This window comes from Neolamprologus brichardi, chromosome 5 (genome assembly GCF_056152115.1).
Source record: "Neolamprologus brichardi isolate AB-2024 chromosome 5, ASM5615211v1, whole genome shotgun sequence".
NCBI classification, from domain to species: Eukaryota; Metazoa; Chordata; class Actinopteri; order Cichliformes; family Cichlidae; genus Neolamprologus; species Neolamprologus brichardi.
Window position 1 is genome coordinate 7,026,351 of NC_142108.1, and position 18,100 is coordinate 7,044,450.

General features: G+C 43.1%; 1 protein-coding gene across 2 annotated transcripts in view; it reads left to right on the plus strand.

The window, feature by feature from the left end:
* The window catches only part of cdh4 (cadherin 4, type 1, R-cadherin (retinal)), a 217,740-nt gene extending 209,277 nt beyond the window's left edge, over positions 1-8,463 (plus strand). For both annotated transcript variants that reach the window (XM_035905221.2, XM_006784666.3), the window contains exons 14-17: positions 628-861; positions 981-1,120; positions 4,076-4,240; positions 4,740-8,463. In XM_035905221.2, coding sequence (XP_035761114.1) covers positions 628-861; positions 981-1,120; positions 4,076-4,240; positions 4,740-4,946 — 746 coding nt within the window. In that variant the 3' untranslated portion in view covers positions 4,947-8,463. The remainder of the gene's footprint in view (positions 1-627; positions 862-980; positions 1,121-4,075; positions 4,241-4,739) is intronic.
* The last annotated feature ends 9,637 nt before the right edge of the window (positions 8,464-18,100 follow it).

Genomic DNA, 18,100 nt, shown 5'->3' on the forward strand with positions numbered 1-18,100 from the left:
TCTATTAGATAGATATGATACAAACCACTGCAGCACAGTACCTGTAATACCTACAGCATGTTCTAATCGCTCTAATAGGATATAATGGTCAACAGTATTGAACGCTGCATTAAGGTCTAGCAGGACAAGCACAGAGATGAGTCCACTGTCAGAGGCCATAAGAAGATCATTTGTGACCTTCACTAAAGGTGTTTCTGTGCTGTGATGAACTCTGAAACCTGACTGAAACTCTTCAAATAAACCATTCCTCTGCAGATGATCTGTTAGCTGTTTGACAACTACTCTTTCAAGGATTTTTGATATGAAAGGAAGGTTGGAGATTGGCCTATAATTAGCTAAGACTGCTGGGTCTAGAGATGGCTTTTTGAGTAAAGGTTTAACTACAGCCAGCTTGAAGGCCTGTGGTACATAGCCGATTATTAGAGACAGGTTGATCATATTTAAGATCGAATAATTAATTAAAACACTGTGCATTATGGTCAAATATCTCCAGTCTTGTAGTTTATTCAGTTTATTAAACCTAAGTTGTGCTGCCATGTTCTCCTAAGAACCCTTCCAAACAATCCACACTTGTTTATTTTTAATTATACTGTTATGACATTTGACATGCTAACTCTTGCTCTGCAGGTGACTATGCTCAGCTGCGGCTTAGGATTCCCTACCTGGAAGCAAGTGTGTACGAGATTCCCATAATTGTGTCAGACTCGGGAAACCCTCCACTGTCCAACCGCTCTGTAATCAGGGTCAAAGTGTGTCCGTGTGATGATAATGGGGACTGTAGTGCCACGGGAGCCGTGGCAGCTGCTGGCCTTGGCACTGGGGCCATCATTGCCATACTCATCTGCATCATCATACTACTCAGTGAGTACAACAAATACTGTCTGATCTTTGAGAGCTGCATGGTTTTTAACAAAAATAAACATTAATTATTGGCAAACAGTTGCTGTTCTTCGTTTTAAAATAATCTTTTTTTATTGTAGGCATGGTTCTGCTGTTTGTGGTGTGGATGAAGCGCAGGGAAAAGGAGCGGCAAGCGAAGCCCCTGCTGATTGACCCTGAGGATGATGTCAGGGACAACATCCTCAAGTATGATGAAGAGGGAGGAGGAGAGGAGGACCAGGTACTGTGAAACATGAATTTTCAGCTTTTTGTTTAGTGATGGTGTTTACTGACTTAAAATCCTCTGAAATCTATTGTTATATTATCTGACTTTATTTCTCCCCACATGGGAAATTTCTTTGGTCTCTACAGTGCATTGACAAGTAACAAGTGAAACAAGCTGTAGACCTGTTCATGCATGTGCAGAAGCCCTTAGACATTACACTAAAGAGGTGCAGATGTCCACTGCAGTCAGATCAGACATTAAACAGTCTTTAACCTGCCAGCTCCACAGTGCAAACACTGTGTGATGTCCAGTTGCATCTGTTTGAGAACACCGTAGATAATTGTCCAGTGGATTCACAGCAACTGAGTGTGCATCCTGTGTCCTGCCTTATTGATTAAATCATTAATAGCGTTGTCTAGCAAATGTCAGAAAACAGGGAAAGGCAGTCACAATTACAACACACAGCTGAATATTTACCACAGATTCAGAATATTTGTGTTATTTCAACATGACTGGGCAATAAAATATTCTGTGAAATCATGCATTCATGCATAAGAAAGATAAGCATTCATATTTGAGGTTAAACCCTGCAAACATTTGTCATTTTTTCCAGTAAAACATTTGCAAGAATAATTAAGTTGTGGTTTTCATGAAAATATAAGTAATAATATTTACAATCATAAGTTTAGGGTCTCTATGTTTCTATTTCGCCACCCAACATTCACCTCTCTTCAAAGAGAGGTGAATGTAACTTAGAAACCAAATACTTCAGCAGGGTTAGACAAATAAACGGACACAACAACAGGCAACAACAGTGATCCAAAAAAAACCCAAAAAGTCAAAATTAAATAGAAATAAAAATTCATCAGAAAATACAAAACTATACTAACTCTGCACTAAGCTGTGGCGGACACCAGTGTGCCGAGCCAGAAACATGCAGGAAGAAGGAACATGCCTCCACCAGAGCCCGAGGCCCCACTGAGACCCAGCAGATGCCAGATAGCCCATCCCAGTCCCACTCAGGCAGCACGGACAGCCAGGAGGAGGAGTCCACAGCTCTTCGGGAGCTGGGAGACAGCAAATAGACCAAAAGCCCAGGAATGACACCAGCCGGCACAGTGAGGGTGCCAGGGCACACACAGGAAAGCCTAACCACACAGAGCGCCTACCCAACCACCCACACCTACAACCCCTCCACCCCTCGACAGAGCAGAACACTGCCATGAAGCTCCTAGCACACAATCTTTGAGCTGACTATGATGACAAGGAAGTTAATGACACTTTGCCCTGTAACTCACGTGGTCATTGTCACTTTGCTGTGGTTCCTAAACACTTCCACTTTGCAATAACACTATTTACAGTTAATGATGAAATATCTGAGAGTAAGTTTTACAAATCGACTTGTTGTACCGTGCTCGAGTTCATTGAGATCTCTAGCACATGATGTAACCTTATTAGTAATTCAGCCTCTGACAGCATCCAGTAGATTGTAACATGCAAAAGCCACTGACTAATATGTCCTGAGGAAAAATAAAAATATTGTTGATGCGCTTTTTTTTAGCACAACTTTAGCATTTCCTGACAAAAACTGAAAGCAAGACTTCTTTGCTTTTTTAAGGTCTTCAAGTGGGCCATTCTTTGATCTAAAAGAAAAATCAATAAAGTCAGAGGCCGCAGAAGATTTGCTAGCACAACTGTAAAATTAGAGGATAAGAGGATAAACTTTATGGAGAATAAATACACTTTTCCAAATGTGAGTCACGCTTTCAGTCTGTCCTTCCACTCTTGACACTCTTTTCTTTTTGCCCATAAACACCTACTCCACACCATTATCTCAGATCAGATTTTCATTTTTAATTAAAAAAATCTTTCGACAATGAAGCCTTTGATTAATTTATAAATATATCATGAAGTATGCCTTTTTTAACATGCTTTTTTACTAAGCTCAGCTATCTTGTCCCAGACCTGTGTGAGACTTCTGAAGGCAACACAGGGAGCCTATCAGCCAGTCATATTCACATTTATAGCTCTGAATTATTTATTTCTTAACAAAAAACTAGAAAATGTCAGAGCTGTAAACGTATTTGTAATAATCACAGGCCATTGATCGGCTGTGCGTCATTTAGTTTTCCAGTTCATCATCAATGAAATGAGCAATAAGTATAAACTGAAACTACAAGTTTACAGTGTGCTCAGATTACTAAGCACATGAATTCAGCAAAGGGAGTTATTGTGTTTCTCATGAAGCCAAAGGAACAGATATTACCTACATTATTACCTACATGATGAGGGAGCGGACGACACACTGGGGAACACGCTTTAACAGAGAAATGTGATAGTAGCACATAAAGCAGTATACAGTATATCGTCATGAATAGCTCTAGGGGGCTACGTCTATGAATAGTTTCTAGCGTTAATGCTACTTGTTCCATTTAAGCAGATTTTGGACAGAATCTGTGTGTGCTGTTCTGCTGTTCTCGTTGACAATGGAAGTTCACAGCTGGATCCAAAAAAAGAAACGGAAACCGCTCCGGGGAAAATGCTCACATTCAAAAGTCACTCTCTGATGGGCGTCTGACGCCATACTGCATCATTTCTGATCAGTGTGAAGCATGTACTGGCTCTTAAAACAGTACAGTATGGCATTCAATATGCAGTAAAAGTACAGAATTACTTTGGAGTCTGGATTTGCACAGCTTGAGTCTGCCGAGCTGCAGGTTTAGAAAAGAGCTTAAACATTAGAAAGCCCAGTAGCACAGTTTCACAGCGGATCAGCTCTCACTGATGTAAAATGAGTGTACATCAAAGTCTTGGCAAAGAGACCTGCCCAACAACTACAATCCAAGTTGTACAATGAGCCTGTTCCCAATAAAAAAAATGTGCAGTATTACATGAGCTTGCAGTTAGAAAGCAGGTTATTATGATGATTATTCTAATCCTCACCCGTTTTCCCCCGTGGATTTTATGCAGGACTACGACTTGAGCCAGCTGCAGCAGCCGGAGTCTCTGGACCACATCATCAACAAGCCGACAGGGGTGCGCAGGGTGGATGAGAGGCCTGTGATTGCTGAGTCGCAGTACCCCGTCAGACCCAGTTTGCCCCACCCTGGAGACATAGGCGACTTCATAAATGATGTATGTCCAAGTTTAAAAACCTTTTTTCTGAAGCTCTGGTGTCGTGTTCTCATAGCCGCCTGTGTTTATTTTGGAATTAACAAAGCCTCGTTGATGTGTTACAAAAAGGTTTACACATTTTTTTTTTTGAAGTTTGAAACATAATCTTTTTACTGGCCAACAATAGTTCATTACATATTATTGGTTTACATGTGTACTTGATTGTACTGGCATCGTCAGGGGCACCGCTAAACGTGCTTGCTCTCTGTGTATAGCATTCAGGCTGTGATGCAACGTTAAAGTGTTCATGGGCAAATGAGCCAGATGAGATTTTATTTTTCATTTTATTGCACCTTTTACAGTCTAGCACACTTAACCTGCTGCTGTGTGAAAAACGAGCTCCTCCATTATATTTCTGATGAGCAGCAGTTATTGGCCTAAGCCCAGTTTTACTAATTGAGCAGATAAAGAGGAGGTGCTCAGAGTGGGAGTTCAGCCTTTCTTGTCTTTGTGCCTCCAGGGTCTGAGGGCAGCAGACAACGACCCCACCGCTCCTCCCTACGACTCCCTGCTGGTGTTTGACTACGAGGGCAGTGGTTCCACCGCTGGTTCTGTCAGCTCGCTCAACTCCACCAGCTCAGGGGACCAGGACTACGACTACCTCAACGACTGGGGCCCCCGATTTAAGAAGCTAGCTGACCTCTACGGAGGAGGGGACGATGACTGAGAGCGGCGCCGCGGGGCTGGGTGGGGTTGCAGATGGGAGAGGCGGGACCGGCTGGATGGACGTTGCTGTAAACAGCAAGGAGCGGCCAACTACACGACGCAGGCTGCGTGTGAGGAATGGACCCATACATGGGCTGCATCCGTTTGCTCACAGCAACCAGGCCCGCAAACATGAATTCCGCTGCAACGCAACTGTATTCTGGCTTTATATATTAATTTTTTTTTTTTTGTTGTGGCAAATTTGTAGTGTGATGTTTCGTTTTTCATTTTAATTTTCTTTTGTTTATCTCTCACTGCGCTGGATCCGGATGTCCCAAGGCGGTCATGAGAGACAGGAGCAGTGAATTTGTGCTTGGATTCATTGTTAAAAAGAAACAATGTCTCTCGCTTTAGTTTCACGCTGAAGAGTATGTTTTTGGGGAAGATGCTCTCTGACTCTCTCTTTAACTCTGTCAACTTGAATTTCCTTAGAACAGAAGCACTGTCATTTTATAAAGTGCCTTTTGTGGTGTGTTTTTTGTATCAGACTCCTGCTATCTCAGGATCGGTTGCCGTTCGTGCAGTACAGTGGAGACACTTCCCCCATTTCCCGTCGACCACCCCCCAAACCCCACCCCAAACCTGCGCTCCTCAAACCGGCCCTGCCTGTCAATCTCCTCTCCTTTTTCACAGTGGTGCACATGAAACAACCCCAGCCGCCAGTCCCAGGAGGGAAGGACACAGCCAGGGCATACCATCGGATATCGTAACCCAACAAATTATGGCCTGAAGGAACCCACTAAGAGTCGCTAGAGGGAAGAGCACCCTCTTCTCCAAAGGTCTCCGCTGAAGTCCAACTTTCACAAGTTGTCAACACAACTGCAGCGCCCGACGCTGACTTTGTGTGAGACCATTTTTATACATGTGGGGGGGTTTCTAATTTAGTGGAGAATGCCTGCCTTTCCTCTGTGGACACACAAGTTTCAGAGCCTATATGTTGAGACACTTGCCTGCCCTGTATGGTTTTGTGTTGCTTTCTCCACAGTGTAAAGCTTACGTAGGCATGATCTGATTAATCAGTGTAAGAACAAGAAACTTGAAATGACTTGGAACAAAGGTGTCTGAGGAAGATTGTTGGTTTGTTTTGGGGGGGGTTTTGTTTGTTTGTTTGTTTTGTTTGGGGGAGGGGGGTCGCCTTGAACATTCCCGTTTTTTATAGCCCAACAAATGTATTAAAAGGTGCATGATTTTTTTTTCTCCAAATGTTTTACTCCAAGCACTTGTTACTCTGTGGTGAGAATGTGAAAATAGTCTGCAGAAGCTATATGAATATACTCTGTAAAAAGACACTGAGAAAATAAAAATACTGTAAGATACATATTTTTGAAGTATTGACATAAAAGTTGCTGCTCTCTCTCTCTCTGTGGCTCTACGGTGAGCTTAAGGGATTTTTTGGCCCATTCGTTTTTAATATGTGGGTATTTATGTTTTGGTTTTTTTGTCTTCTGTTGAAGCATATAATTGTTTTTTTAAGATGCCTGCTTAGACTTTTTTTTTTGTTGGTGTTCTTTTTTTATTCCATAAAATACTTTGATCTATACTTTTTTTCTTTTTCTTTCTAGTGTATGAAGACATGCTCTTTCCGTTTCAGTCTGTATTGTCTGTGACAGACGTGTTCCTTTTGTTGGCTTCTGGCCTTGGGACACTGGAACGTTCATTAGCCACGCCTGCTGATAGTTGTTCAATTAATCAGTGTGCTGCAGTTCTTTTATTCATTCATCTAGATACTGAATGTGCGCTTCAGAAAATAAACAACACATGTTTTGAAAGCGTGCCATCATTTTTTGGAGGTAAATAAGGCATCTTATTTAGGACGGGTGTCAACAGTGGGAATAAAAAAAAAAAACTCCCTTTTACCAGGAAGTATCTCTGGCAGAACCAGGCTCAGAGAGGGGCGGCCATCTGTCGTTACCAGGATATTTAAATTTCAGTGGCAGCCAATCAGAAGAAAGTTGTGCATTCCCTTAGAGAAGAGCTAAAATGGTTTTAGCGGCTGCACCACTCTCACCTGCTTTATTAGACTCCAAGAATATAGACATACAGCTGTAAATGAGCATGATAGTTCTCCTTTCAAGTCAGTATTGGTATGACTTTATTTCTAAAGTGCTTTGTGAATATTGGATTTTTAGATTTCTGCCATAAGACCCTATAACAGTACCAAAAACAGCACTGTGGCAGAAAGCAATGCACCAGTGCCACCAGTGCACCCATGCCTACTGACCGCTGATGTTGATGTTGCGCTGAAAGCAGCACACATTGGTTTTTCATCAGGATTGTCTTTTTTTACTATGATTTAAAATATGAAATGACTTTTCTAGCTTTAAGTTCACTGCTTTTCCACCTTGATTTGCATTTGAATCGACTGGTTTGTATCTTGTTACACCTACTTCATTTTTCACTGTGGAATAATGTATTTTTAAGTGTTAGCGTCATGAAACCAGCCTCCCCGGGGGATTATGCAGTTAATCTTTGACCTTATTGTTTGGATATGGCTTCATTTTCTAATAAAAAAAAAGAAAAGAAACATACCCACTATACACGTTATTGCATCATAGAGGAAGGATTGTTAGAGCAGTGTGTGGGGTCAGGAAGTATATTTGTGTCCATTCCTGTGATTTCAATTAGTCAGCTGAAGCGCCAAAAAGCCCACTGGGGACTTAAAGGGATTTAATCCTCTCTGGCTGTGTGTCTATCAATTAGCCACACCATTAATCCCCACGGCGTAATCTCATTAGATAGAGCGCCTTTAATGAGACACCCAGAGAGAACTCAGAGAGCCAGGCAAAAAGAGAGAGCGAGAAAAATGAGGTGGTGGCAAGATGCAGGTAGGCCGTGTTGAGAGGTGATTAGTAGGATGGAGGAGAAGGTCAGCAGAGGAAGTGAGATTCAAGTAAGAACAATGCATAACATTAAGAAAATTGTTAGGGGAAAAAAAGATTAAATATGATGGTGTTAAAAAGAGTGATGCTTCATGGCCCGCTGTGGCCAGAAATTAGAGGGCTGGGCAATGAGGAGGTGAAGAAGACAGGTAGAGGTGAGCAGAGCTGATGGAACACGCTGAACTAGTTAATGAGAGGTGCTTTGATTCCCTGAGTATCCCAGTAATGAGAACATAAAACTAAGTTAACCTTTTTCTGTAGTACAATAATGAAATCCTCTATGAACCCAGCAGGGTTGTGGACCTGTGTGCATAAGAGAGCCATCAACAGTGGGCTCTGCTGCCCTGACATAATAATCAAATTGTTAAACAGTCCTGTTGGTCCTAGCCGGGCGGCAGAAAGGATGATTAACTTCAGGGGAGAGATCTTTGATGGGCTTAGACGAAGTTCACTAGGTTTGCTTGTGGCCAAAGTGCAGCGTGAAAGAAGAAAGCAAACTCCCGTTTATCACCCCCACCCCCTTGATAAATGGCATATATAGACTGAGAGCTTTGCTGCTGGCTTGCTGCCGGTGCCTTGTGTGTTGTAAATAAAGTTCTCTTCTTCAAACATGTCCAAGCCTGGTTCTTTTCATTTCCTCTCCATACAGCTAGTGAGTCTCTTGGGCAGGTGCTGAGAACAGTCCAATCTTAAAAACATGACCGGATGTTGGTTCTGTTGCCGGCTGCGTGATCAACTGTTCACAGTTAAGTGTTCATGTTGTTATTCAGCAGAAGTACCACGCAGGACGGGCAGGCTCTGTTGGCTGTGCTTCTGCTGACACCACTCTGAGCCTGCTGCTATTTCAGGACTCTGTCTAAAATGAGATCAAAGCAGCAGAATAAATTTGATGTTTCTGCTTAAGTGGGGGAGAAAATACCTACAACCAGTCACGTAGGATACGGATGACTGATCCAGTGTAGACGCTGTACAATTACCAAGACATGGTTCCCTCAGCAATCAGGCTTCAAACTGTGCACTTTGAAACAGCATTTGAAAACAGTATTTCTCAACATGTCTTATAAATAAAAGAAACATTTTAATGTTAAAATATATCTTAGAGTGCTACAGAGTAACTATGTGCACTGACTCCCTTTATAAGCCCACATTTTAGAGGTATATACCGCGCTTCATTACAGTTATACGACAACTAGTTACTCATTAGCATTTTACATCTTATCCATGGGCTATTTAAGCAGAATGAAGTAAGAGGGTGCGTTGTGATGAATTATGATAACCCTCAAAACTCATAAATGGTAATTTGAAAGACTGTGGTACAATAATCTTCACAGCAGGCACTTCAATTTATCCAAATATTAAAAGCACCTCTGAGAAATAAAGGCTATGTTGTATACAAGTAGTCCGGGCCCTGGGGGGACAAACAGGTGCTTGAAAGATGAATCCTGCTAACACTGGTGTTCACCGTGAAGCTGGCCGCTTTGGATTTGAATGAAATGTCAAATGTGACAAATAGTATTTGTATTGTGAGTCATTTTGGTAGATATTCATGTACCCAAAAGATTAAATGTAATCAGACTGGTGATCCTTTTAATGTAGTATCATTCATTATGCCAAATACTATAAAATGGTTATTCTATTCTATTATTTTGTACAGAAATCACAATTTATAAAGTACCTAGTAATGAATATAGTAAACTGGAAGTACAATACCTCCCTTTTAGATGTATTAAGAGCTCTGAATACATCTAAAAGTACATCCAGTTTAATATATTTATTAGTAGGTACTTTGTAAAGTGGGATTTATGTACACAAAATATACATTCAATGGCCACTTCATTAGTTACACCTTACTTATTAAACAGGGCTGGACCCCTTTTGCTTTCAAACGTGTGGCCTTCTGCTACAGCAGCCCCATCAGCTTCGAGTGCTGGTGTGGTGCTTTTCAGAGATGCTCTTGATTGTCACTTAAATCCCCTTTCTTCCCCATTCTGATGCTGGGTTTGACCTCCATCAGGTCACCATGACCATATCTACATGTGCAAATGCACTGAGCTGCCATGTGATTGGCTCATTTTCATTAGCAAACATGTAGCTGATGAAGTAGCCACTGTTCTTGAATTAAGTCAGTTATTCAGTTAGTCAACTGACAGTGGATTTGCTATTATTTTTGATAAGTGTTTGGAACACTTGAGACTCATGAATCTCAGAATTTGATTTACAAGCTAAATAGTCATTTAATCCACAGTGAAACTAACCATTAGTTGCACTTGGTTACCAAATAGTTCCAAATGAGCTCCTCCTCAAACAGCAACAGCATTTTTCATTAATGCATGATTAACGATAATTAAGCAACAATAAAACAGTCACAGGGGACTTTGTTCTGCATTCAGCACTTTTGCTTTTAATTCATGTATATTTTCGTTGAAGGACTTTGCTGATGATAGAGCTAATTAATTAATTAAGTAAAGGGTGTGAATAGTTTCTCCACCACAGGTTTCTGAGTGCTAACACGCCGGGCTAGCATTACAGAACCAGTCACGGATGCAGATTACCGGTTGTGTTGGGCTCGTACTTGGGGATTGTTTTTTAACAAAATGACCTCACAGCATCAAAAAGGTTCAGTTGCTGTGATTCCAGTGCAGAAAGAATACGATTTATACTTGGGATCCTTGGATAAACTTTGCAGCAACTCACTTGTACTGCAGTAAGATTCTCGGATGTACTTAAATATTTACACACAAAGCTCTGCTTAGTTGTCACAGTGAGTAGGCTCCTAATCAGCAGGTGTAATATCCTAGGACTAAGGAACCACGGAGACCATGTTTAACTCACAGTTACTTATTTATTAAGAGAACCGGGGCATGCGCCCCACAGACTGAAAACTCCCCAACAACTGTTGCCCCCTGGTGGACAAATCCCTGCCACAACATAACATTCCTCCCCCCTTAAACTGAAACTACTCTGTAGTTTTAATCACTACAGAAAATACCCATAAACAAAAACTTCACCTTTATAAAATTGCAACAACCCCGTCCCCAGCCTTTATTGAATTTTCACTCTGTAATAATGACCCTTTAGTCCAACAGTCTTAGGGTAACCTATAACAGTTCACCATAATCTCCTTCTTATTATTGTAATCACGGCACAAAGTCTCTCAGGTGCTCCGGCGGTCTCTTGGTTCTTTGCGATCGCCGTAACCCAGTGGCAGGTGATTCCTGTGAATCACTACTCTCCATATGTGGCTTCACCACTGGTGTAACTTGCACCTCCATGTGTCTCTCATCCTCGTCTCCTGTCTCAGTGCCGATGTTTGGGGCTGCCTTTGGAGGCTCACCTGGGTGGCCTTCAGGCATTCCTGCTGCCAGGCACGGCTCCAGGCGGGCAAACAGCTGATCTACGTGACGCCTCACCACTGTCCCATTGCCCAGCATCACCAAGTAGGAAACAGGCCCCGTCATCTCCTGTATAAGTCCTGGTATCCATTTGGGTCCTCTGCCATAGTTTCTGGTACATACTGTGTCTCCAATAACAAACATGCGCTCCTTGGCATGTCTATCATGATACCGTCTTTGGCTGTCTTGTTTTGCTGTCACTTTCTGTTTCAAATCAGGGTGTATGAGATCAAGAGTACACCTCAACTTCCGGCCCATCATCAACTCAGCGGGAGACTTCCCTGTTGTGGACTGCGGTGTGATTCTGTAACTAAACAGAGCCCTGTTTAACTTGGTTGCCAGTGTGTCTCCAGTACTCTTTTTTATGAGTTCTTTGAACGTTTGCACTGCTCTTTCTGCCAACCCATTGGATGCTGGGTGATATGGAGCGGAGGTGACGTGAGTGATTCCGTTCTTTGCCATGAACTCTTTAGTTTGTGCACTTACAAAACACTGGGCATTGTCTGAGACCACCATCTCAGGAAGGCCGTGCGTGCTAAAACAGTTTCTCAGGCAGTCTATGGTTGCAGCTGCTGTAGCGGATGGGACTGGATACACATCTAACCATTTGGAGTGGGCGTCCACTATTACTAAGAACATTTTACCCAAAAACGGGCCAGCATAATCGATATGTATCCTTCTCCAGGGCTTTTCTGGCCACTCCCAGGGGTGTAGCGGTGCCTCTTGAGGCCTATGTCTATGTTTTTGACATGTACTGCAGGACCTCACCTTGTCTTCAATGTCATTCTCCATATGCGGCCACCACATGTAGCTTCTGGCCAGGCCCTTCATGCGGCTCATTCCTGGGTGTGACTGATGTAGCTGTTCCAAAAGGGGGCGTCGACCTCGTTCTGGTATCACCACCCTCGCCCCCCACAGCACACACCCATCCTGCACACTCAGCTCCTGTTGTCTCTGTCTGTAGGGCTGAAAATTAGGATGCTGCATAGTGGGCCATCCTCTCAAAGCATACTCACGCACTCTGGAGAGTATGGGATCTTTGGTTGTCCATCTTTGCAGCTGCTCAGATGTCATCACGCCCTCCTGGTCCTGATCTACCATCAACACTTGGTCCTCAGCTGCTACCTCTTTAGGGAGGTTCTCTGGAAGAGGGAGACGACTCAGACCATCAGCATTACTGTTATTTTTGCCTTCTCTGTATTTAATGACATACTCATAGGCTCTTAATAACACCGCCCATCGCATGATCCTCTGTGACGCCATCTGAGGGACGGCCTTCAACTCATGGAACAAACTTATCAAAGGCTTATGATCTGTGATAATCATGAACTTCCTGCCATACAGGTACTTATGAAAATACTGTACACCAAATATTACAGCCAATCCTTCTTTATCCAGCTGTGAGTAGTTCTTTTCTGCTGCATTCAGGGTACGTGATGCAAACCCAATGGGTTTTTCCTGACCATCTGGCATGCGGTGAGCTAGTACTGCTCCCACTCCATAGGGGGACGCATCGCAAGAAAGAATTAAATCTTTTTGCTCATCATAGTGTACCAATACACTGCTTGACTGCAACAGTTCCTTTGATTTGCAGAAAACCTTCTCCTGTGCTGGTCCCCAACACCATGGTTCCCCCTTTCTCAGAAGCTTGTGTAGTGGGGCCAACAGTGTGGACAAGTTTGGCAAGAACTTATTATAGAAGTTCAACAACCCCAAATAAGCTTTGAGTTCTGTGACTGATTTTGGGGGTGGCGCCTCCTGCACTGCTTTCACTTTTGCTGGCACTGGATGTAACCCGGTCTTATCCACCCGATGTCCTAAAAATGTCACTTCCTTCTCCATGAATTGACATTTGCTCCTTTTTAAGCGCAGGCCCGCCTCCTCCAAGCGCTGCAGCACTTCATCCAGTGTTTGAAGATGTTCTTTGTCATTCTTTCCCGTCAGGATGATGTCATCCAGATACACTGCGACATTGGTCAGACCTTGCAACACACTCTCCATGGTGCGCTGAAAAATGGCAGGACTTGAACTTACACCAAATGGCAACCTGGTGTATGTAAACAAACCCCTGTGTGTGTTCACTGTGACATACTTTCTAGATTCCTCATCCAGTACAACCTGTTGATATGCGTGACTCATATCTAACTTGGTGTATTTTTCTCCTCCCGCCAGCCCCGCTATCATGTCCTCCATTCGTGGAATGGGGTATTGTTCTACAGGCGACACCTTGTTAACAGTCAGTTTGTAGTCACCACAAATTCTGGCGCTGGAGTCTGGCTTTAGTACGGGTACGATGGGTGCGGCCCACTCTGAGAATTTCACTGGTTGGATGATCTTCTCCTCCAACAGTCTCTCCAGTTCCTGCTCCACTTTCTTTTTCATAGCAAACGGAACTGATCGGGGCTTATAGAAGCACGGTTTGGCATCACTGGCGACATGTATCTTTGCTGCAAACCCCTTCAGCGTTCCCAACTCGTCCTTAAACACTGTTTCATGTCTGGCCAGTATCCGCTGTAAGGCATCATCTCTGCCTTCTATCTTATGTACAGGTTGCCAATCTAATTGGAGGGCCTTAATCCATCCCCGACCCATCAAACTAGTTCCAGCCCCTTCAACCACCACCACATCCAGTTTTTTTTTACTGTCTCTGAATTCCACCTGCACTTGGGCTGCTCCCCACACGGGTACCTTGTGGCCTCCATACGTTCTCAGTTTGATTCCACACTTGCTTACTTTGGGCGCATTACTGCCTTCAAAAAGTTTTTTAAATGACTCCTTCGACATGATAGTGTAGCCACAGCCTGTGTCTACTTCAAATGTCACATTCTGTCCATTTACTTTTAGCTTCTGTCTGATTGGTTCCTCCCTTGGGATGCTAATCTCCTCCTCCTTAATATCATTCGCCACAAAGAAGTAATCCAAAATCTCACAATATTCCTCCCAGGATTGCAGCTCGCTGTCGAACGGTGCCACCGAGCCCAAAGTGGTAGCCATTATTCCACACCGAGGGTTACGCTCCGCTTCCAACAGATGCTAGCGCTGTACCACTTGCCAACCTCACTCCATAAGTCACTTATCACGGTGTAACTCCACAGCAACACCTGGCCTTTATCCTCGTCGCCATATGTAATATCCTAGGACTAAGGAACCACGGAGACCATGTTTAACTCACAGTTACTTCTTTATTAAGAGAACCGGGGCATGCGCCCCACAGACTGAAAACTCCCCAACAACTGTTGCCCCCTGGTGGACAAATCCCTGCCACAACATAACAGCAGGAAAAACAAAAGAACCGATGAATGACTTCTGTGGCTCTGAAGGGACTTACAAAGTTAACGTGGTTTGAGCTTGAGACTTAAATTATTTAACAGAAAGTCTGTATTACACCTAACTAGGTGATGCTTGGTGGAGGGAATATAACACGTGTTGTGGAAGTTTTCCATTTAAATAAAGCCTGCAGACGAGCGGTGAGCGGTAGCTAACATTCTTTAATCAAAAAACAAAGAACAGAAAACCAAGCTTGTGGAGAGCCTACAAGACCGCGGGGCAGACGGGCAGCAGAGTCTCTCTGAGCCTAGCATGGCTCTCAGTTAAATACCTTCTCCAGGAACAAAAGGCAGTACACAGCTGTTTCACACCTTAAGGTTCACACTCCCTTGCTACCTCCCAGAGTCCTCAAAGAGACAAAAGTTTCTTCCTGTGGAGCTGTCTGCTTCCCCCAACTTCCTTACTACACCCCCACCATTTGTCTTAATGTATGAGTGTGAGACTTGTTAAAATCCAGTGGCACCAAGGCGTTATACAATAAAATAATGTGATTAATACATAAGTAAAAGAAATTCCTATACACATGACTTAGGACTGAAATGCATTTTGAGAATCCAAGGTGTTTGGAGCTGAATAAAAACATTTTCTAACATTTGTAAAAGTTGAAATTACTGTCCGAACACCAATGATAAGCACGAACAGTATAATATAATATAATCTCTTGAATGAATCATGGGATACTGTTTGGGTTGTTTGTTGCTAACAGCAGTGTTGGGGAGTAACGGAATACATGTACCGCCGTTACGTATTTAAAATACAAAATATGAGTAACTGTATTCCGTTACAGGTACCGTTTAAAAAGGTGGTATTTAGAATACAGTTACTTTGTTGAAATAAATGGATTACACGGCGGTACTTCCCTGTTTCATATTGTGGCGGGTCAGGACTGTTTGGGTTTTGTTTGACAGCTACGTTCTGTTGTTCCAGGTGGCAGCGTTACGGTTGCCATGGTTACAGGGTGACGCTCTCGCTCTGCGTGTTTCCTGGGTGAGAGAGCGCCTGTTGTTGTTGTGCTAAGCTAATAGGCAGAATGCTACAGGTATAGCTCTAAAGAATGTAGCTTCATAGGCAGTGTAGTCCGTGCTGCAGGGAGAATGGACTGCCTTACACGTTATGTGTCTGTGAGCGAGGGAGGGAGAGAAAGGAAAAGTACGAGCTGTCATCGAGCAAAAACGGGAGCTGGAAGCATGTAAATATAATAATAACCACTGCAGCCAAGAAGAGTGCCTGACGAGCCCAGTTGTAAGTAAGCTATTAAGACTCGACTGTACACCGTGTTCGTGTTTTCCTCTGAAACAATAAGTCCCGTTGCAGCAGCCTTTCAACGCCTCTCTCTGTCTCTCGCTAGCAAGGTTGACCCAGACAACAAAGTAAAGCTAGTTTTCGGCTACGAGCCCGACACGAACCCACCGTATTACCCAGAGGTCCCTTTACTACGGTTCGGAGCCGCGGACTTTCAGTAACAGTAATAAATCACAGCAATAGTACATTCATGTAGTTGTAAACAGCATGATAATATATTAAGTAATCCAAAGTATTCAGAATACGTTACTCTCATTGAGTAACGTAACGGAATACGTTACAGAATACATTTTGGGGCATGTATTCTGTATTCTGTAATGGAATACATTTTAAAAGTAACCTTCCCAACACTGCTTGTATTACATCCAATGTGGTGGACTGTACAAGAACATGGAACTTGTGCTGCTACTGATGCTCAGCAGCTCTGCACAGGCCAGCGTCTCGGTGCGATTACATGCTAAAGTGCAGTGGGAAATCCGAGCTGCATCCTCAAGCCGAACAGCTGTTCTAATCAAGTGGATGTAATTCTTCACCTCAGCCACAGGTTAAGTGCCTTCCCCGGGACTCTGGCTACATCTCTAAATGGTACGGGACGATTCCTTTGCAGCCAAGTCCGTCTCTGGTGTCCTTCAGGGTACAATCAAGCTTACATTCCCATCTGCCCCTCCATTTCCCCCCTGTCAGCATCACTTGAGGAACACCAGAGCTTACTATGAATAATGCATGTATAGCACCGTCATTAGTGTGAATAAATAATTGATCACAATACATGCGAAACATAGTTTATCTTGTAGATACAACAATAACATTAATTTTATTACCACTTCAGGTCTTATGTGCAGACTACTTACACTATGTAAAGGGCATCAATTTGTGCAAGTTTCATGGTGAAGACTACCCAAAGAAAAAACCTCTGTACAATTCAGTCATGGCTTAAAGGTGAGTGCTTGTGCCTATAATTGACTGGTGGTCATTCATATATATTTTAATATTTGATTTCTGTTTTATATTTGCAGAGCCTCCTTCCCATCATGATTTACAATTTAATATCTCAAGAATGATTGTTTTTTTGTTTGTTTGTTTTTGTTTTTGTTTTTTTTTTTGGGGGGGGGGGGGGGGGTGCCATTAAGATATTAATCCGCAAAGTTGAATATACAGCCAAACTAATGATAGTCACATCAGCCTCTTATTACTTTATATCTAGTGCAAATAAGTAGGTGTCAGCAGCAGGTGGTTCAGGCCTATCCAGCAGCTGCTCCATCAGAGGGGCATCAGGGAGGTTGGAGGCTGGGTCAGTATCTCAGTTGGAGATGTTCCCTGAGCTATTAGTGCACAGGTTTTGTGGTGTGGTGCCGTACATCACCCTACTGGGGGAGATTGCTGCTGTTGGGGAGTGATACTAGCAGTGGGTGGTAGTGTCAAAGAAACAAACGAATGACTGTCAGCTCAGGAACAAAGATTTCGGGGCAAAATGTTGTATTACAACAAGACAATGAACATTACCTTTGTGACTTTTTCAGTGGATCAGTGTATACAGCAAAGCACTGTAAACTGTCCAGCAAACAGTCTGGCAAGGCACATAAGTGCGTCTTTAGATGCAAGTCACCAATGTATGTACACCCCTTGGTGACTATTCCTCTTCAAATTAGAGATGACTTTGTAAACAGAGAGGCTCTTCCTCTGTGGGCTGACAGTGCCTGCTGCCTGGCCTGATCCAGCTCCATTAAAGAGGCCAACAGGCTATTAACCCCTGCGTCAATACCGCACAGGTTCAGCCTCGCCTACAAACCCATTTCAGCAGCGGTCATAAACACGGGCCTTATTATAGTATCTCCGGGCCAAAGCAGGCTGCCCCGCATGACCCCCATAACAAAAGAGTCTTAAAGCCAGCATTAGCTTGGGTGGGCCAAGGGCACAAACACACATGAACTGGTGATGTGAGGAAATGTAAACTAATGAACTGTTGCTGCATGTTACATTGGAAAGTTTCTTTCCTCAAGGGAGGTTAAAAATATAAAAAAAAATCTCTTTCATTTGAGAATAAAAGTAGTTATGGGCTAGTAGGTTTGTGCATCCTAATGGATGATAAAGTGCGGCGACTGAATCACACTGTGCCACATCAGTTCATTCAAATCACATTTTTATGTCCCTCCTGGGAGGGAGTTTTATTCATAAGCTCAAAGCTTAATCAACATTATGCAAGGAGGCGTTGAAAA